The following is a 21,634-nucleotide window of genomic DNA, read 5'->3' as shown; positions in this document are numbered from 1 at the left end:
GAGGTCCCCACAATGGCCACGCGAGGGTTAATTTGGGGGGTGGGGGTGAGAGACAGGACCCCCCCCCCCGGGCATATTGCTCCCACAGCTCCTCCCTGTTCCAGACTGCAGGATCATTTCCACTCTCCCCCATTACAGGAGCTGTTTCTTCCGGGGCTGAGGGCATCTTCGGGCGTGCAGAGAAGCATTAAGCACAGCTGGTCGGGAGATTCAGTCAACAGCAACGACCGGGGGGCTGCCGTATGCAAGGCCCGGCTTATGGTGTGTGCAAAGGACAAGATCCTTCCAGCGCAGGGTCTCAGTGCCCCTGCGCTCGGCCCGGCACGCTGTTCCCAGGGAGCGGCATGAAGTAAACACATCCTGCATGACTAACTTCTCACCCTGTTCTCCTCCCACGCCTCTTGGATGAGCTCTGCCTACTCTGGAATCCGACTGGGACTGAAGTAACAAAAACGCCGTTACCCCACTCCGAGATCTTCCTCCGATAACAAAGATCTGATCATCGGGAAACCGCGCCAGCTTTACGGACGGAGGCGCGTTCCCAAACTGTGGCGGGTGATGGGCATGCTGGCGTTGCGACTCTTTGGTTTCAGAGAATCTTAGAGCCGGAAGGGATCTTCAGAGAGGTCTATGCAAGCAGGAAAGAAAACCTGAGATCCAACCCACGAGGAAAAGACCCGTTTAACAATCCCCTCTCCACCTGAAGGACGCAGTCCGTCTCTGCAAACATGTAAACATGTAGCCTGTGTGCACTGTTAGCCCACACCGCCCTCCCCCGTAAGAAGCCATCCAAGTGGATAATTGGAGCTGAGCGCAGAGAGGCATTAACAAACACTTGTTGCTTGATAATCAATTCTTGCGGTGCTCGCCCACTCACTGATCAGAATGCAACCTACAGATCCTTTCCATTTTTGCTAGGGGTTCCCAAGGCTCTGTGGACTCTCACCCTTTAAGCAGCTACCCGGTTTCCACTGTCCAGACTGCCCTTCCAGATGGACCCCAACTTCCTGCTGCAGCCACGGGTTCCCAGAGCCCCAACACACACACACACACACATACACACACACACACACACACACTTCACGCCAGCCCCAGAAAGGCAATGCTTCCTGCGCTGATAGTCAGGTGCACCCAAAACCTCCAGGAATAAGGCAGCACATGAGATGAGCCGGAGGTCCTTGCTGAAATAGATGCTTTGTAACTATATACCAGTCAGCCATTTCTCCCTGGATTCTCTTTTTTGAGTTATTTTAATTTTTATTTAAAAAAATTTTTTAACGTTTATTCGTTTTTTGATAGAGACAGAGCGTGAGTGGGGGGGCGGAGAGAAAGGGAGACACAGAATCGGAAGCAGGCTCCGGGCTCTGAGCTGTCAGCACAGAGCCCGATGCGGGGCTCGAACTCACGGACCGTGAGATCATGACCTGAGCCGAAGTCGGACGCTCAATTGACTGAGCCACCCAGGCGCCCCTGTTTTTTATTTTAGAGAGAGAGAGAGCGTTTGACCCGGGGAAAGGGGAAGAGAGAGAGAGAGAGAGAGAAAGCTTAAGCAGACTCCATAGTCAGCACGAAGTCCAACACAGGACTCGATCCCACAACCCCGGGATCATGCCCTGAGCCAAAATCAAGAGTTGGACGCTCAACCGACTGAGCCACCCAAGTGCCTCACTCCCTGGATTCTTGATTCTCTCACCGGATCGGATCCCCTTTCTTAATCTCCAATTTCCAAGAGCATTTATAAAATAAATATATAAATACATATAAATATAAACAAATCCTGCCGACTGGGTGTCCAATGCCAGCTCTCTTATGCATTACTTGGTATAAAACCACGAGGCTCTGTCTCAACGCGGGTCAAAACTCCAACACCCACAGGAACTGGACACACAAAACGTAGGCGTGCGACGAAGGGTAAGAAAAATCAGGGGGAGTGAGGCAGCCTTCTCAGCTCCTCCCGGCTTATGTGCACGCAGGAAGGTGGGTCCAATGCGGCCACACCCCATGATTCTTCAAGAGAAGACAAGTTAACCGATGTTCATGGAAAACGTCCCAATTTGCCAACGTTGTCAAGTCACTGAACATTTTAAATCGCTACGTACGCAGAATAAAATGCGTACCCCTGGTCTCAAGACAATCCAGCACGTGACCTCCGTCACACCTGCACCTCTTCCGGGCAGTTCACCAGGATCTGGGGGTGCTGACCCTGCTGTGACCGTCAGGTCTCCTACAGACACAGAGGCACCCTAATGCCGCTGCCCTAGAAATTTAGTCATCGTGGATGAGCACTGTTTTATTTTATTTTTTTTTAATGAGTTCAAGCCAAGCAAACACCACTCCCTATGGGTCCACAACTCACAGCCATATTGTACTCTTATTCTGGCCTTTAATGAATGAATATTGCTCAAGCTAATAACCGATAGAGATCCCGCCACCTGATATGGTTGGTTTACCCTGACAGGGATGGATCAGCCACTCCAGCCCATCAGATGCCACCAAACTCCGCTCACGGGGTCACGGGGCTCTGCGTGATGTGCGGTGAGGGGTCAGTAACTCTACGCTGGCACTTGCTTCCTGAGCAAAGCTGAGGCGAGTTAGCAAGCCCCCGTCTAAAAACCTAAAGAGCAGAGCAATACAAAAGTAGAAACCTTACGGCCTCTTGCCGTATCAAAGGCTTGAACGATTTCACTAGACTCTTAAGTTCCCTTTGAAGACAAGGATCGTGTTCGTTCGGTCCAGATGTCACGATGGGAAAATGAAAATCGTAGAAGCCCTCAAATGCTCTGACTTAACCACAGCTAGAAGCAAAGTCGACACAAGCGTTCACAGGGGTTTTTTTAGTGGCAAAAATGCTGAGATTAAAAAAACATTTTTTTTTGAACTTTTGACTCGAATGCTCTGAAATTAAAAGATCTGCCACTCATCCTGGTTAGAAGAATCAGGATAAAGACTGGAAGGTATCCACAAGTCCGTTACCTTGACAACACTGAAGAATATAAATGCTAGCCAGGGTGAAGGGTCTTTCGTGACAGGTTTATACTCAATCTGTAACTTGTCGGCATAAAATTGAGTAATCTGTTCGGAAGCGGCTCGTCTTGGAGATTCCGCCTGAACTACAGTAGCTTACGGTTATACAACCTTTAACCTCGAGACTAGAATATGTGTTTACTTGTTTGAAGAAAATTGTGTTTTTTCCACTGTACCTCTGTAAAAGAAAATTGGATTTAAGTTTACTCTTCAACCTCATGCTATCTGATCTGCTGACTATGCCCTCATCAATCTCACGGTCTCCTTGCAAGTCAAAAATGGGTGGGAGCTATTAGAAAGCGCTTAAAAATATAAAGCAGACGTTTTTACTCTTTCCAAAGAACAGATTCTGACTCAATAGGTCTGTGGTGGGACCTGCCTGCATATTGGTATTTTTTTTAATGTTTATTTATTTTTGAGAGAGAGAGAGAAAGAGAGAGAGAGAGAGAGAGAGAGAGCAGAGGAGGGGCAGAGACAGAAGGAGACGCAGAATCCAAAGCAGGCTCCAGGCTCCGAGCTGTCAGACCCCGACGTGGGGCTCAAACTCACTAACTGCGAGATCATGACCTGAGCTGAAGTCGGACACTTACTTAGCTGAAATGAGCCACACAGGCACCCATCTTTTAAAAAATTTCTTTTTAATATTTATGACAGCAAAAAAAATTTTTTTAATGTTTATTTTTGAGAGAGACACACAGAGTGTAAGCTGGGAAGGGGCGGGGGGGGGACACAGAATCTGAAGCAGGCTCCAGTTGGACACTTAACCGACTGAACCACCTGGGTGCCCTTTAATGTTTGTGGTATTTTTAAACAAACTCCCTAGGTATTTCTAATGCCCACCAAAGTTTGGGAATCAGGCAGAAGGAACCTCCAACCAAGACATCATATGCCTCTTTTTATTGTGTTAATTTATATACCATAAAATCCTCTCTAAAAGCACGTAATAGTTTCTACTATGTTCACAGAATTGTGCAGATATTACGAACCATCTAATTTTGGAACACTTTCATCATCTAACCCTCGTACCCATCCGAGGTCTCTAATCCTCCCCTCTCCCTGCCTGGGAAACCACTCATGTACTTTCTGTATTTATGTCATTGCCTATCCTGGGTATTTTGCGTAAATGGAACCATATGGTGTATGATTTTTGTCTCGGCTTCTTGCGCTCAACGTGATGTTTTCAAGGTTCATCCGTGTTGCAGCAGGTGTCCACAAGTATTTCCTTCCTGTTTATGCCTGAATAAGATCCCATTTTTAAGGATACAGCTCATTTTGTGTATCCATTCATCGTGTGACGGACATTTTGGTTGTTTCCAGCCACGATGAAGAATGCCATCATGAATATTCACGTACAGGTTTTCGCGTGTATATAACCAATTCTCTTGGGTATGTATCTAGGAGTGGAATTGCTGGGTCATATCCCACACGTTTCTTTTTTTTTTTTTTTAACGTTTATTTTTGAGAGAGAGAGAGAGGGTGCAAGCAGGGGAGGGGCGGGACACAGGATCCAAAGTGGGCTCCTCACTGACAGCAGTGAGACCGATGTGGGGCTTGAACTCACGAACCGCGAGATCATGACCTGAGCCGAAGCTGGACACTCAATCGACTGAGCCACCCAGGCGTCCCTCACACATTCCTTCCTGTTTCACTTCCATATCTGGATAATTTGCTGCTAATCGGTGACACCGCCTAACAGCCAATGAGGATAGTTCTTACACTCTGGACCAATCAGCTGCCTTTTCCACATTAACTCAACTTCCTAGAACACAGTAAACAATACAATCCTTTTTGTCTCCTTTGTCGTGTTTTTTTACGGGTCTTCGGTATCCTGGCTGTGGGCAGGACTCTAACCCGCTTGGCATTTGCCAAAGTTCCAAGATTACCGCCCTTCAAAAAGGCTGAGATTCGAGGAATGTGTTGTGCACTTTAAATGCTACCTTAACGCTACAAATTAAAATGGATTCTCTGCGAGGCAAAACAAAATCCACACAGAAACAGATTAATAATAAGCGCTAAGGTCTAACAGCTTTGCGCAAAGAGTCCATTAGATAAAAATAAGAAAGCCAAAACAAGAAACGTGTATGAATGCACACACACATACACACACGCGCGCGCACACACAGCGAACTCAAATCAACTAAACGTGCCAAGAAAAGGCAACATTCTCATCTCACATTTGTTCAACACAGATGGACAGAAGAAAACAGACAGAGGTTTCTGAGTGTAGAAGTTTCTCCGGGCAACTGTTATTAACAGGGAATTATCAGGGCTGCTCTATCTGGAGAACGAGAAAAACATCCAATTATTTGTAACAAAGAAGAGGTCAAACAACGCTTTTGAAAGTGTTCTACTGGAAAACTTACCCACAAATTCACATTAATTCCTGGTGTAATAAAGTTAAATGGGAATCTACTCATTTAAAGAAAAATTAAAACAAGAAATCAAGAGAACGACCGGCCATTTGGCAAATGAATCCAAAAAGCTCAAAACCTGGTGAGGCCCTCCGAGCTTCACTCACAAACATAATAAAACATTTGTACGTATGGATACTTTATCAAAAAAGCAAAAACAATTCCTAGCTCCCCTGGGCTTCGGCTGGGGCTCCAAGAAGATAGTTGTGTTTCCCTTAAAAATAAATTTTATTTTGGGGTGCCTGGGTGGCTCAGTCGGTTGAGTGTCCGACTTCGGCTCAGGTCATGATCTCGCAGTCTGTGAGTTCGAGCCCCGCGTCGGGCTCTTGTGCTGACACCTCAGAGCCTGGAGCCTGCTTCGGATTCTGTGTCTCCCTCTCTCTCTGACCCTCCCCCGTTCATGCTCTGTCTCTGTCTCAAAAGTAAACATTAAAAAAAAATTTTTTTTAATAAAAATAAATAAATAAATAAATAAATAAATAAATAAATAAATAAAATAAAGTATCACCTCTATCATAAACTTGATCTATATTTCAGTTTCTGAGTGTCCTTCTCAACCATCTTTTCTCATTTGCCCTTCACAATATTGCCTTATTTCTCCTGAATTCTTCTGATCTCTGACAATTATTTCAAAGTCTCCCTCGCCCCTCCTTCCATGTTTCTCTGCAGGACTCTCTCCGAGAGGATCGCCCTCGGTGATGATCTCCTGCATTTCACAGCTTCCTTCCTCCATTCACGATGAAATGAAAATTCTGGGCTGCCCTCTGTGGTCGTACAGGTTGGTCACTGCATAATGCTGCCAGGCCAAAGGGGTAAGAAGAGGTGAAATCCATTCTCCTTTCTGCTTGCCAAGCCAGGCACCCACATGGCTCCCCAGATCCTCATCTCCGGCCCAGGTGCCCCCCCATGTCACAGACGCATCCGTCCAAACATAGGCTGGCCAGCTCTCCAAGGAACCCTACGTGTAACATGGATTTTTGTCTTCTCCCCTCCAAACCCGTTCCTCCCTCGCGTCCCAGGTGCTCCCTGCACGGCTCCATCACACAAAGCAAAACAACACAGAGGAGCCTTGAGTCCTTCTTTCCCTCACCTGCTACATCCTGTCGGACGGATTCTACCTCCTCCCTCCCCAGCTACAGCTGTAGGTGTGGCGCTGACCTCATTCCTTCTATTCTCATTTTGTTTGCGTGGGCCCATGCTTACCGCCCCTGCTTCCTCTCCTCTGCTACCCAAGCAGTCTTGCCACGCTGTTCTGATCACGTCAGGCCTCTGCTTTAATGCCTTCTAGAGCTGTCTGTTGCCCTCAGGGCAAAGTCCCAGGTCCTCCCGGTGTCTCGTGGGGTCATCGGTGGGTCAGACTTTTCCCCGCCGTCTCGCCCTTGTGGCGCGGTGACCCTCGCGTGGAATCCCCGAGTCCAGGGTCCCTCCCTCTTCCAAGACCCGGCAAAAGCTGGTGACCCTCTACCCCGGAGCCCCCAGATGTCAACACTAACACTCACAATGCCTGTGGGCATGTGCTGTCTAGGACGCCAGTGTTCGAAGGTGGAGACGGCTTCCTGTCCAAATCGGCATCCCCACAGCCCAGCCCGGCCGCCAGCGCTGTGACGATGCCTGTCCCTAAAATCCTCAGTGGATTTCAAAATAAACAGATGAGCCAGAGAAAGGTAATACAAATGTAAACTTGGCTGTCAACTCGTTGCACTTATATGTGGTGTAGAAACAGGGACCGAACACCCACCGTGCCCAAGCGCCCTCTGAGAAGCCATCGGGGATTAAGGGACACCAGAAGTATCTGGAAGAGAGGGAGATGAACAGGAAGACGAGAAGAAAGGTGTGTGGGGGCCAGAGCAGGGTGCACGGCCCTGGCCCGGGTCACATGGCAGGAGAGGCCCCAGGGCTGGGGCAGAAAGGGGGGAACGCGGCTGGCCCGGCCAGGACGAGACACAAAGTCAAATGCCCCCGGGGAGTCAGGAGGTCAGGAGGAGAGCAAGAGGCTGTTCCGACAGGTGCTTCCCCCACAGAAGGGCGATCAGATCCAAAAATGTCATCGGAAGCCCAGCAGCCAGAATCAGAAAGATAGCTGGGCTTCTGTTCCCTCTGGCTAAAGAACAAAATCCTTACTATGATGTTCAGGGTCCGCACGATCCCTCCAAACAGGACTATCTCTTTGCCGTCAGAAAGGCATTTCCCGGGGCGTCCGACTGTGGCTCAAGTCATGATCTCACGGTTCGTGGGTTCGAGCCCCGCGTCAGGCTCTGCCCCGACAGCTCAGAGCCCGGAGCCTGCTTTGGATTCTGTGTCTCCCTCTCTCTCTGCCCCTCCCCCGCTCGTGCTCTGTCTCTTTCTGTCTCTCAAAGATGAATACGCATTAAAAATTTTTTTAAATTTTAGGGGCGCCTGGGTGGCACAGTCGGTTAAGCGTCCGACTTCAGCCAGGTCACGATCTCGCGGTCCGTGAGTTCGAGCCCCGCGTCAGGCTCTGGGCTGATGGCTCAGAGCCTGGAGCCTGTTTCCGATTCTGTGTCTCCCTCTCTCTCTGCCCCTCCCCCGCTCGTGCTCTGTCTCTTTCTGTCTCTCAAAGATGAATACGCATTAAAAAATTTTTTAAATTTTAAAAAAGAAAGAAAGAAAGGCATTTCCCACCCCCCAACCCTTTCCTCGGCCAGGATTACCGCAAGCCTATCAGAGAAAGCAGGCAAGGGGAAGGAGAGCCAATCCTACAGGACGTAACGGAGAGCTTAAAGCAAGGGCCGGTAGCTCAAGGGCCCACCCTCCCCTTATCACACAGCCCGTGAACCCCCGAACTAAGATCGTCTTAAGTGCTTGGGAAAGAAATCACGTTGGTGACGTGGAAAAGCTATTTGACATTCACGTTTCAGTGTCTATAAACAAAGTTTTATTGGAACACAGCCACACTCAGTGGTTTCCGTGTCGTCTGTGGCAGCTTTCATGTGACGAGGACAGAGCTGAGGAGCAGTGACGGAGACCACAGGAGCCTCACGAACAAAAACGTGTCACTACCTGGCCCTTTACAGAAGACAGTCTGCCCGCCCTTGGTGTAGAGTCTCTGGGGATCAGTATATCCCCGGACCCGCAAGAAAGCCCTGACCGCCAGGCACAGGTGAAAAGCCTGGGCCTCAGAAAAACAGCCCCCAGACACTGTCAGTTAATTAAAATGGGACTTTAATATCCCCTTAACGAAGACGGGAGAGTTACATTAACAGTAGTAGCATATGCCTGCAGTGGGGCATCACGGAGCCGTGTTGCAACATTAGTTCCAGTAACATGTACACATACAGAAAGACGCGTCTGACCAGTTCCCAGAACCTGGACCGTTCTTCCGATTTGTTAAGAAGAATGAGCACGCACGTGTTAGAAGGTAAGAGGATACAAACATCTGCAACGACGTGCAGGATAAACAGCTTTAGGGAAGGCAACCACAGATTTTTACTTTTTATTTCTTTTCACACCCAGTGAGTTTCTTAACCAGGAGCGTTCTACTCTCTAATTAAAAAAATAAAATAAAATAAAATAAATGCAGATTTTACCAAGCCTCTCTTGACCACCCACCCTCACTCAGCCCCTTTGCAATAGAGTGGGCTGATTCAGGACGAGAATCCATCCAAGACCCTGAGGACCTCGGTCGGCATCATGCTGTGCCTAGAACTTCCTCTGAAACTTCAAAGGCCGACCACGGTGCAAGGCCATTCAAGTGTGTGTTTGGAGGAAGCTTAAGATTAGAACGATCAGAAATAGTTCTACTTCCCTTTTCCTAGAAACCCCAGTTACCGCCTCTGCTGGAACAAGCCCCTCAAGCCCGCAGGGGACGAGAACACAAACCAGCGACCCCTAGTGGCAGCTGCTTTCTCTGCTGCTCCCTCTGAAAGGCTGGCTCCCCGTCACCAGGACCCCTCCGAGGGTGGCCTTGCAATCACGGGCCATAGTAACGGTCCCACTGGGTCGGAAGAGGTGACCGTTAAGTCAGGTGGGCGCAGACACGGGAGGTGAAGGACCAAGGCAGGGATGACACGTGGACATAGACTGTATTTCACATCCCGCCTTGACACACACATCTGTGATTCGCCCCACATAGAACCTTCTGTGTTTCCCTCCTCTGGGGAGGTGTGGAGGCCAAGAGACAGAGCCCTCTGGCTGCATTTGCTCTGCCCTGCCCTGCCCAAGACCACCCTGTTCTAGAACCTACTGCTGCTCCTTCTATACACTTTCCCTAGCCTTCTTGCAAGCCCCACTCTACAGCCCACATGCTGGGGGGTCCTGGAGTCACCGTGAGGCCCAGGAAGTCCACAACAACCGAGTGCAAGGAGGTGTGGTCCTAACTCAGCTCAGAACTGCACATGGGACCCGTGTCCTCTATTAGAAAAAAATAATTCGCAAGTAACCCCAGAATTTCCCAATGAGCATCCCAAGAAACACGAGCCAATGGGATACTTCGGGGAAGATGTTGCAGTCAAATTAGGGAAACCCCACACCGGCAACCCCTGTTCGTGGAAGCTTCTGTCTTATTAGCACAGGCAACACTCCCAGAGGATCCTACAGTAGCTAAACCTGGCTTACTTGGCTTAAACCAGATGTTGACCTGAGAACCTTCTGAGGTACCGCTTTGGGAACTGGCCCCAGACCATGAGACTGGGTTCGACGGAGATGCCGGGGGTGACTGTGAATTTCCAGACATGACCCCCAACCCTGAAGGGCGGCCCTCCCCATCCGGCATGGACCCCCACCACCTGGCACCGTGGGGAAAGCAAGAGTCCCCCACAGCCCCGGAGGTAGGTTTCCGAAGAAACAGTCTGAGCATCGGTCGGTACACGCCAGAGGAGGACAGAAACCCCGAGGGAGACTGGTGCAAGGTCCCTCCGCCCCCCCCCCCCTCCCCAAGCGGGACTCACCATTGGTGGTCGTGTTGACATAGTAACGCCGACCCTGAGGAGACAAGTAACTCTGCCAGCCAGGCGGAAGGAGGATAATCTGGCTTTCCTCTCCCGGCGGTGGGGGGACCATTCCAGGTTTCTGTGGAAGAGGAGAGAAAAGGTCACACACCGTGGGCACGGGGGGCTGTCGGGGTCAGGCGCTCACAGGGCCTGCACCTGTGCTTGCTCCGGGGCCCCATCACTCTGCACACCCCCGGCTGCAGAACCTGAAGCCAGAGCACCTCGGGACCCCCGAGGACAGCAGCAGACGAGGCCCCGAGGCCGGCTGTGTGAACCTACCAGAAGTAATTAACGCAAGTCTCAGCAGAGCGCGATGCAAAAGCTTCTCAGACAACGCCGAGAATGGACGGAGGGCAAGGGGGGGCTTTTCTGGTCCTGCGTCCAAATCTCTCTGGGGGAGATCTGGAGAGAACCGGGCTCACAGGCCAAAACGCGACTCCCTTTTGCTCACGTGCGCTTACGGTGGGGTTTAATTCTTTTGACCAGGGGGAGCAGTGTTCTTAAAAACAAAAATTGGAGGGGCGCCTGGGTGGCGCAGTCGGTTAAGCGTCCGACTTCAGCCAGGTCACGATCTCGCGCTCCGTGAGTTCGAGCCCCGCGTCAGGCTCTGGGCTGATGGCTCGGAGCCTGGAGCCTGTTTCCGATGCTGTGTCTCCCTCTCTCTCTGCCCCTCCCCCGTTCATGCTCTGTCTCTCTCTGTCCCAAAAATAAATAAAAAACGTTGAAAAAAAAATTAAAAAAAAAACAAAAAACAAAAAACAAAAATTGGAGAGGTGTGCCTGGGTGGCGCAGTCAGTTCAGCGTCTGACTTTGGCTCAGGTCATGATCTCGCGGTTCATGAGTTCGAGCCCCGCGTCAGGCTCTGTGCTGACAGCTCAGAGCCCGGAACCTGCTTCCGATTCTGTGTCTCCCTCTCTCTCTGCCCCTCCCCTGCTTACCCTCTCTGTGTCTCTCTCAAAAATAAATAAACGTTTTAAAAAAATTTTTTTAAATAAATAAGAATAAAAATCAGAGAGGGGAGCCTGCGTGGCTCAGTCGGTTAAGCACCCGACTTCGGCTCAGGTCATGATTTCACAGTTCGTGAGTTCGAGCCCTGCGTCGGGCTCTGTGCTGACAGCTCGGAGCCTGGAGCCTGCTTCGGATTCTGTGTCTCCCTCTGTGTCTGCCCCTCCTGTGCTCATGCTCTGTGTGTGTGTGTGTCTCTCTCTCTCTCTCTCAAAAATAAATAAACATTAACAAAGAAAAAAAAGTAAGCAGTGCACACACATGGTTCCTTGGCTCTCCTGCTCCTGTTATTTTCTTAAGGCTGCAAAACCGCGTACATGTGCCCTGCACGCCCTCAGCAGGGACCCGGTCAATCCTAGATGCTCCCGGGACCCTGAGTAAACACGGCCTCCCCATGGCCAACTTCCGTCTCCACGACTTTTAACCCACAGTGCGTCTTCGATTCAGTATGGACAGGTGTCCCAGCACCAGGTGCCGGACAGCGGCCAGGCGGCCTCCTCCCCAGCAGGGCATGTCCAGAATCCCAACACCTGATCACATTTACCTGGACCTCCAGACACCTGCTTTGGCTCCTCCCACATCGGCAGGTGGTCAAAACACACACACAGCAAACAGTCTTATGAGGAGTCCAGTGTGCAGGTGCACACGTGTGTGTGGATAAAATATCCCACATACAGGAGATGTGCATCCTGGCTGAGTGGAGCTGGGAGCATTACAGGAATGAGGAGGCTATGAGGCTTCACGTAAGAGAGGAATATTCTAGAACCCAGGGGGTAAGACGGCAGGCTGCTTCTGTGGAGTCAGGTGTCTTAGAGTATCCAAGAAGGGAAGGCCATATTTGGTGTTTCTCCTAGCAGCCCCGGGGAGGAAATGGGCAATTGTTAAAGGGTATTAAGCAAGGGTCAGAGACGGACATGGCCAAAAATAGGGTACAGAGGAGAGAGGGACCCAGAAGCAAAGGGGAAACAGCCCTCCGGCCTGGGGCTCAATCCTGACTCAGCCCCTGAGCAGCCACATGACTTGGGGAAGTGACTCAGCCAACTGCTTTTATCTGTACATCCACAAAACTGAGGGGGAAGACAGGAGCCCTGCTGTGGAAGGCGCCATGGACATGAACGATAACGCACTCAGCACCTAGGAGAGTCCCTGTCACCAAGATGCCTCGTAGCTGAGGGTTCCCGGCGGGAGGGACACGTTTAAGAGCCCAGTGAGACCCGGTTTCACGCAGCCTCTGCCCCCTGGATGTGAAGTTCAGGGGCCCACAGTCCAGCCTAGCACTCTACCACGTCTGAAACAATGTCACCGTTAACTGTCGCTCGTCCCCAGACCTCTGTGTCCAAGACTGTGCAACTCAAAGACAAAGACCCACCCGCTGGGGAGGCTAACACGTTAAGAGGGTGACGAACACGGAGGCCGGGTGGTGAGCAGACCGCTAGCTCCTTGGGGTTGGGGGGGCAGTTGAGGGAGTGGAGGGAACTTCTGACCTTCCATGGCCTACCTGTGACACAGCAAACAACGACACCTGTCCCGTGTCCATGGCTACACAGTGCTTTTCGTCTTCAGAATGACTCTAGGGGCCACCTGGGTGGCTCAATAGGTCAAGTGTCCGAGTTTGGCTCAATGTCATGATCTCGCGGGCCGTGAGTTCCAGCCCTGCATCGGATTCACTCCTGTCAGTGCAGAGCCCACCCTGGATCCTCTGTCTGCCTCTCTCTGCCCCTCCCCTTCCCTCAAAAATAAATAAACATTTAAAAAAAAAAAAAAAGAATGACTCTAGGGGATTCATCTAACTCTGCGGGATCAGACTAAGCCTTGGCTTCCATTGTAGGACACTGATGACCACAGAGGTACCCTGACTGCCTTGAGGTCTTACCCATCTAGGAAACGCAAGATTCTCCCTGCCTGGACCCTACAGAGGACACCTGTCGGGGAGGACCTCTGATTCTGAGCCAGGAAGGGCCAACTTCAGCCTATTTCCAAAATGGGCCAACGTAGCAAAGAGTGTCTGTCCCCTATCCCCCTCCAGCACGGCCACGGCTGCCCACTCTGCCTGTCACCTCCCTGTGCTCTGCCCCCCGCCCACCGGGGCAGCCACAGTCCCGCTCTCCTGAACCACATCGGGAGTCAAAAGACACGGACGCAACTGGGTACGTACCCAGGAGAATTGAAAATGGCACCCAACGCTTACCGTAAATCCGTATTCACAGCAGCACGGTCTACAACAGCCAGAAGGCAGAAACCACCCAAGGGTCTACCGACGGATGAGCGGGTCAACAAAATGGGGTGCCTCCAAACAAAGAAATACCCGCCATCAAAAGGAATGAGGTGCTGATACACGCTCCAGCACGGAGGAACCCGAAAAACCAAGCTACGTGCTGTAAGCTAGAGACACAAAAGGCCGTGTACTGCCCGCTTCCATTTATATGAAATGCCCAGAATAGAGAAATCTATAGAAACAGGAGGCAGATTAGCAGTTGCCAGGGGCTCGGGAGGGAAGGGGGGAGGATGGGTACAGGGTTTCTTTTTTGGGGTGATGCAAATGTTCTGGAAGCAGACAGAGGTGATGGTCGCACAATGCTATGGGTGTATAAATACCAGCCATGATATACTTTGTTAGGTGTATTTCGCAACTTAAAAAAAAAAATCATTGTCAAGCTGTGGAGGAGGGAGAAGTCGGACTCCCCACCTACAGGCCCTGGTCGAAGAGGCCCGAACCACCCACATTACCTCGTCGCTCATGGCCATGGAGGGACGGGCCTCCTGGGAGAGCTGCCCCACAGCCATCCACACAGATGTAGTGCAAGGAACTACCCAATAATTATGGTCTCTCTCGAGCTGCTTCTTCTAATTCGTTTCCTTCAAGTTAAATCCTTTCCTTCCTTTTGCTAGTCCTGTGGCTTCTCCCCTTCCCTCCCGGCAGCTCCCTTCCCATGGGAATAGGAACCAGCAGAGGAAGTGACACAGGCCCGGAGGTTGGGGCCCTACCTACAATGAACAAGATCGGAGGTGAAAGCGATTTCCTCCAACTCAGAAATTCTTAACCTGAGGCACAGCATGGCTTTGTGGAAATTATAAAATGCTGCCTCTTCCTCCAGATGGGCCACCCCTCTGAGCGCAAGGCTGGATTGCAGCCTCCCTTTTGTCCCTTTGTTCAGTCAACAACCTGCTCAAACGTATATGGAAAACCATCCTCAGAGAATCTGAAGGAAGCTATGGATCTTCTGCCCCCCTCCCCCGCACCATGGAATCGTTTGTGCATATACCCCCTCACTCTATTTCCTATAGAGTATCAAGAGGCTTCTAGATGACTTTAGAGCCCTAATCTAGCCGGTACTCAAGAAACACAGGAGCTCAGATCCCATTTCCGTCCATCGGTAATGACTTTCATCATGCACCGAATGTTTATAGTGCTCCAAGGACTGGGCCAGATGCTTTATGCACTTATTTCTAGTTTTTACAATTTAAACTTGCCACTAGGTACAAATTGTTTCCCATTTCAAAATGAGGAATCAGAGACTGAGAGAATTAAAAAACCCACCCAACGCCGCACGGCTGATCAAATGGTTAAAGCAAACTTTAAGACACTAGCTTTGTCCTGGAGACTTCTGTCCAGCTACCTGCCTCCAGGCTACCCTCAGCCCATCTCTCCCCAGCTAGCCACGGGCGGCTGTTTGTTCACCTGGACCACCTGACCCCCCAGCTCCCATCACGGACACAACTCAGACCCGCTTCTCCTGCCCGTCTCACAGTCTCCAAAATGAGCATATGCCTTCCCAGGAGACGCGCAGAAATACCACCACCCCCACCCACGCCGTCACGTTCCCGGCTGTAGGCTAACTTCCTTGTTTCCTTATTTAAAATAGTGCAACCAAGGAAACCGTCCTCTTAACGATGGCTACTGGTCCTCCTTGGGAGGGAGAAAAAGAGCAAGCAAGCAAAGTTACCCAGAGACTGAAAACACCCCCTCCCCCTTCACCCCTGCTACAGCAGCGTTTCTCAAAGCATGGTCCTGGGGACACCCAGTCGGTCCCCTGGGATGTGTGTGAAGGCACAGATTCTGGGGCCCTGATCCCAGCGCCAAGGCAACCTGGAGCCTTTCCACATGCATGCTAGGTGAGCCTGATGCTTACTGAGCTCAGAACAGGCTGGTCTGCAGCTTGAGAGAAAGCACTAGAGAGAAAACATCACTTCTGACATCAAGACTTGGAACATAAAATTTTAATAAGTGCAATTTATAAAAAAAAAAAAAAAAGACAGTGCTTAGCTGCATGGCTACTTAGTACAAGAAAGGCTTGGTCCCCTAGCCCAAACCCTTCTTCAAATAAGACTATTTTAAGAAAGATTTGGTCTGGTCTCTGCAGCAGCCTCCAGGCAGTGCCAGCCCCCACCCTCAGCCCCCCACAGCCTCCGCCCCTCCTCAAGTTCAGCCTGGGACTCAGTCCCCCCCTCAGGAGGCTTCTGGGAGCACCTGACTCTTACCTTCTGCAGACGTGAGCAAAGCGACGGTAATGGGTGGTCGTCAATTTGCTCTAGCAGCCAGATCAGACAGTTTTAAGGTCCCCCTGTTCTGCGTCTTCTCACACCCCAAGCCCAGAAGCAATAGGAACTCCAGAGAAAGGCATATCCACCGGGCCCCACACCCCCACTCCCCCCACACCCAGATCTATATATAACATCTCCCAAGTTGTCAGCCTAACGAGCCACTTTCTGGCAGACCCGTTGCCATGGCAATGACTGCTAATGAGCCGGGTGCCGTGATTGGCAGTGCTTGAAGGCTCCCCCACAAAGAACTCTCCAGCAAGTTCTCTCTTCCCAGACACACGGCCAGCCGGGACACCCAGGAGCAGCCAGGCCACGGCCGGGTGTGGCTGGGAGGCACCGGTCCCCAGGAACCACTTTGTCACTAGTGCGTCCTGAGCCGTCCAGGACCTGGTGGCCGGGTCAACAGGATGTCCACCAATTAGCAGCAGTGACAGGGGCTGCAGCCAAGAAGACCAAGCCCCAGCTGGGCCGGGGACTGGAGAGTCCGGTCTGCTGCAGACCTTTCTGCTGGACACCTGTTGAGGATGGAGAGGCTCCTACGCAAAGCTGGGGACAGCTACGGGAGGAAAGGCGCTCTCCCCCCTGCCCTTGGGTCGCGACACAAAGCGTGAAGCAGGGCCACCCGCTCCCACAGTTATGCTGCCAGGGACTGCACCCACAACAAGGGGGCACCTTTGCAATCTTACGGGTAAAAGTAGTCCTCTCTCCAGCTCTGGTGGCCTTTGTATGCAGTCTGAGCGCGACTCACAGAAAAGAGCTGGGGAGGAAGAAAGGGGCCCCTACCAGTGGATCAGTGCATTCCGGACAGTGAAATCCTCGAGAGTGGTTTTATTTATAAGCTGGTGGGGAGAGGATGGACCCTGGCAGTGTCTTCCCGTCCTTCTGAAAGGAAGGGATTTGGAGACCTGTCCAGAGAGAGGAGGAGGAGGAGGAGGAGGAGGAGGAGGAGGAGGAGACCATACAACAGTGAGAAACAGACTAAGATTCAGAAAGACACGGCCACGTCCATCTTGTCCCTAGCTTTAGTCTCAGCACCGTGCCCAGAACATTGGATGGAGCGATGGAAACTTGGAATCATAGTTGAAACTGGTTCCAAACAGATCCGAGGAGGCCACTGCACCAACCAAGTAGACAGACTGGGGGGTCTAAGCAATGTGTGTGCCCCACCCGTAACAAACCCCAAACCCCAGCTCTTCCCGGATCCCAGGGAACCGGCTATTCAACCCTGAGTCCAGGGAGGTGGGAGGACACAAGATACTACAGTTTCTTTCGCTGCAGAGAATAAATGGAGAAACAGAATCCAGAAGCCTCAGAACAGGCACAGACTTCTAATCATGACCTCACATGGTATCCAGACGGAAGATTCCAGGAAAATGTTTAGCAACCTCGGTAGAAGGCAGGAAGATACAGCATCCATAATATAAGAGCCAAAACAACAACACCAACACCAACACCACATCGTAGGAAGTGGACAAACCAATGCAAAGCAAGTCGGGTGGAAAAAGGAAACAAAGGCTATAAAAAGGAGACAGGAAATTAACAAAATGGTAGGGAAATTTACGAGGTAGCGACAGAGGAACATCCACACGGATTGCAACAGAATATGGAATTAATCTCGCACAAAAAGGGAAAAAAAAAAAGAGTCAGTTATATACAAAGCCAATGTTAAGAATTTTTCCTGGTATGCAAAGGAAATGGGGGAAAAATGAAAACAGAGGGACAGAAGAATAAGCCAAGAGGCAGACTTGTAGAGAGCTAGGTGCTCCTGGAGAAAAGAAACCATAAACCATGGTTGATAGGAGGGAAAGGAAAAAACAAAATCCCTCAGCTAAAAGAAGACATAGATGTGCATCGTGGAAGGAAGGTCCTGCGCTGCTGAAGGCGACGTGGATTTTACAAGCCTGATGGCGGACGCGTGGAGGACGATGTATTTTCACAACAAAGATAAGGAGAAAGTCTGACAACGCTTAAGTGGGTGAAGGGTACCCCCAGTAAAGGAGCATAAACAAAGCTGGTTTCGGGTTCTCTGTAACTGCATTTCAGAAGGTACCTCCTTTTAGGGGCACCTGGGTGGCTCTCAGGTAGTTGAGTGTCCAACTTTGGCTGAGGTCGTGATCTCACGGTTCGTGAGTTTGAGCCCCGCGTCGGGCTCTGTGCCGACAGCTCGGAGCCTGGAGCCTGCTTCGATTCTCTCTGCCCCTCCCCCGCTCATGCTCTGTCTGTCTCTCTCAAAAATAAACGTTGAAAAATTTTTTTTAAAAAGTGAAAAAGATCTAGGAGTGGGACAAAATAAAGCGAGGGCACCTAGAGAAATGAAATCAAACCTCTCTTCCCACCCCAACAAGAGAACATCCTTCTTCCTCTTAGTCCCGATGGCGAGGCCATCAGGTACCTGCCCCATTGGCTCCCATCCTCCGGCATCTGGATCTGCTCTCGCCGCTTTCCTGGGGAATGACAGGTTTCCAGCCAGAAGGAATGGGATGGAAGGGCAGGACTCGTTGGGGACCACAGACCTTTCTTGGTTCCAGGGGTTGTGAGTCTGACCTCCAGCCACCTTTCGTTGGCCTCATGGGCAACAGGCTTCCACAGGGAGTCCTGAGCTCCGGAATCCATTAAAGAGGACAGAGTGGCATCAGAGCCCTTTGCTGGCTAAGGGAAAACTCAGTGGGAATCCAGGCTTCCCCGAGTCCTGATCTGCACCACCCTCAGAGCATCGCCAAGGCCAAAGCTGTGCTCGGGAAGCCAGACTGTCTGGCACGATGCCTTCCTTCCTTCTACTCCTCCGTGTGCACCATCTCTCAGGGAACGGGACCCACTCATCAAAGGCCTTGCCAGACCTCTTCACGGGTCTACTCAAACTGCTCTTATAAGAAATCACCTCGGGGCGCCTGGGGGGCTCAGTCGGTTAAGCGGCCGACTTCGGCTCAGGTCACGATCTCGCGGTCCGTGAGTTCGAGCCCCGCGTCGGGCTCTGTGCTGACAGCTCAGAGCCTGGAGCCTGTTTCCGATTCTGTGTCTCCCTCTCTCTGACCCTTCCCTGTTCATGCTCTGTCTCTCCCTGTCTCAAAAATAAATAAAACGTTAAAAAAAAAAAAATTAAAAAAAAAAAAAAAGAAATCACCTCTGGGGACGCCCGTGCGACTCAGTCGGTTGAGCGTCCGACGTCGGCTCAGATCATGATCTCGTGGCTTGTGAGTTTAAGCCCCGCGTCGGGCTCTGTGCTGTGACATCGCAGGGCCCACTAAGGATCATCTGTCCCCTTCTCTCTCTGCCCCTTCCCCCCCACTCTTTCTCTCTCAAAAATAAACACACATTAAAAAAGAAAAGCAAAGAAATCACCTTTAACATGGCTTCCTGGAGCCCCTTAAAGGAACTTTCCAAATCGGGCTTTCATCATTTAGATGCAAAGGTCCCCAGGACTCTTCCTCTGGCCTCACTGCTCAGGGTGAATGGATGGGGGGGGGGGGGTCATGCTTGCAGCAGTAATGCACATCTCAGTGGCTGGAATCTCTCACTCACTCCTGCCACACCTCCACCCCCATGAAGCGTTCCTGGATCCTATCTACAAGTGGCCGGAGGGTGACTCACTCAGGTTCCCCAGCTCCAGGCCCCCTGGAGTGTCTGTCATACTCACCCTTGCCTGCACGGGCTACCTTCTTCCATCCCATCCCCCCACCCCACCCATCCCTGCCCTCCATCCACAAAGCTGCTAGAGGGAGCCTTACACCTGTGCCACTGGTACCCACTAACAGAGGTAGATATCAATGCCATAAGAGCCTTCTCCCAGCACCCACAAAGCTGCCAGCCACATGCCTGGAGCCCGCCCCACTTTGTGTCTGGATCCTTTTGAAAGACTCAGCGACGGTCCCGGCCGCCCTGAATATCCATCCGTAAGCCCCTCAGTGCCTCCCTGGGCCTGTTTTTCAGGACTGGGCGGGGAGAGGACACAGAACAATACACCCTATTTTCTGATCCTAAAAAGGAACAGAGTGATCTGGTTAACCAGGAATTTTGATTAACACAATTACAATCTAGTCTGTGCAAGAGTACAGGAAGTCAGCCCTCACGGGAAAGCTTGCTAAGCTGGAAAACATGGGGTCCCCAGTGGGGCAAGTCTGCGAACGATCCTGCAAAACTCCAAGGCTGAGTCAGGCGGCCCCTCCTGTGGCAGAAGCCAAGTCATGGCCCTCAAGTGCCTGGGGTCAAGCAGTGGAGGGCAGGAAGGAATCCATCATGTAGGAAGTGACTTCTATTCGGGTCTTACGCACATTCCTGTGTGAGCCCTTCCTTGACTGATGCCGGAGAAAGACGTTTCCATGACTGCTGCACCTGCCGTCCGGATACAAGACAGAGGGGCCGAGGTACAGGGTTCTGGAGGAGACGGTGCAAGGAACGAGGAACGCTGGATGTCAGCCAACACCTCCTTTCTGAGAGGGCTCGTGCTTTTTTGCTGGTGGCCATCCGTCCAGCAACACTGTACAGCATGACAGGGGTCCAAGAGATACCCACTCGTCACCATCTCTCAGAACCACCTCCGCACTGACCAAACAACACCATGGGGCCCCCGGGCGGCTCAGCCAGTGGAGCGTCTGACTCTCGGTTTCGGCTCAGGTCTTGGTCCCATGGTTCATGAGCTCGAGCCCCGCGTTGGTCCCATGGTTCATCTCGCAGTTGGTGGGTTCAAGCCCCGCGTCAGGCTCTGTGCTGACAGGTCAGAGCCTGGAGCCTGCTTCGGATTCTGTGTCTCCCTCTCTCTCTACCCTTCCCCTGCTCACACTCTGTCTCTCTCTCAAAAATAAAAAAGGAACAGTTCCAGGGATAAAACGAGAAGCTGTACCATGGAGCGTGGAGGGGCTTGGGAAACCCCAAAGAAAGCCCGTTAACTTCTTGCCCCACTTCTAAGATCGATCTGTCTGGCCCTGATGATTCAAAGCTATAAAGGGTGAGCGAGGCAGCATGATCCCGGCAGACTGTTCCAACTTCTGGCCCCTAAGCAGGAAAACCTGAATGATTCTGCTCACCAGCTTGTAACGAACAAGGCCATTTTATTCCAACTCTCCACTTCGAGGGATGCTGGCTCCGTTCCTCCTACCCCCTCGCTGGCAGATAAAAACAGCACGGGCCATTCTGATGTCCTACCTCCAACCTCTGGACTTACAGAAAGCCTCGGCTTCTAGAAAGCACGCAGGCCTGGGCTAAGGAGACCGTGTTCCCAGACAGCGAGTTGTAATTTACACAGTTCCCTTTGCCTCTCTGGGCCCCCGTTTCCTCATCTGTTAAAACCGGCCCTCCAACACCAGGGTCCTATGACCCGAGGAACACATTTCGTAACGGGGCCCAAAACCACCGCAAGGGAAATTTCAAGGCATTTAAATGACCAGAGCGAGCTTGCAAAAGGGTCAGGCACATACCCAAGAGAGGACAGAGACCTCCCAACAAGATGAAATATTACCTTCCTCCCACACTCCCCCCCCCAGCATGTTTCCCCAAAACGTTTTTTGGTCCAGAGAAGGAAAGTTTGCTCAACCAAACCCTACTCGGAACTCGGGGGGAAAAGATGTGCTATCTAAGATGCCAGTAAAGTGATTTTACAAAAATCGGAAATCACGAGCATGTATGCCCCGGGGGCGCCTGGGTGGTTCAGTCGGTTAAGCATCCGACTTAGGCTCAGGTCATGATCTCGCGGTTCGTGGGTTCAAGACC

The 21,634-nt window shown here is 51.4% G+C and overlaps 1 protein-coding gene across 8 annotated transcripts in view; it reads right to left on the bottom strand.

Moving 5' to 3' along the window:
- The window catches only part of GAS7 (growth arrest specific 7), a 217,170-nt gene that overhangs the window by 76,121 nt on the left and 119,415 nt on the right, over positions 1-21,634 (bottom strand). For 7 of the 8 annotated variants that reach the window (XM_047090167.1, XM_047090174.1, XM_047090175.1 and 4 more), the window contains exon 2: positions 10,343-10,463. In XM_047090167.1, the coding sequence (XP_046946123.1) occupies positions 10,343-10,463 (121 nt within the window). Of the gene's footprint in view, positions 1-10,342; positions 10,464-21,634 lie in introns of those variants that run through there. The other variant, XM_047090172.1, reaches the window with a different exon arrangement.

This window comes from Lynx rufus, unplaced genomic scaffold (assembly GCF_022079265.1).
Source record: "Lynx rufus isolate CCGP_SWC_20201006 ecotype Redwood Valley unplaced genomic scaffold, mLynRuf1.p SCAF_28, whole genome shotgun sequence".
Taxonomy (NCBI): Eukaryota; Metazoa; Chordata; class Mammalia; order Carnivora; family Felidae; genus Lynx; species Lynx rufus.
Note: the sequence above shows the minus strand (reverse complement) of the source record. Positions and strands in the feature narration are given on the sequence as shown.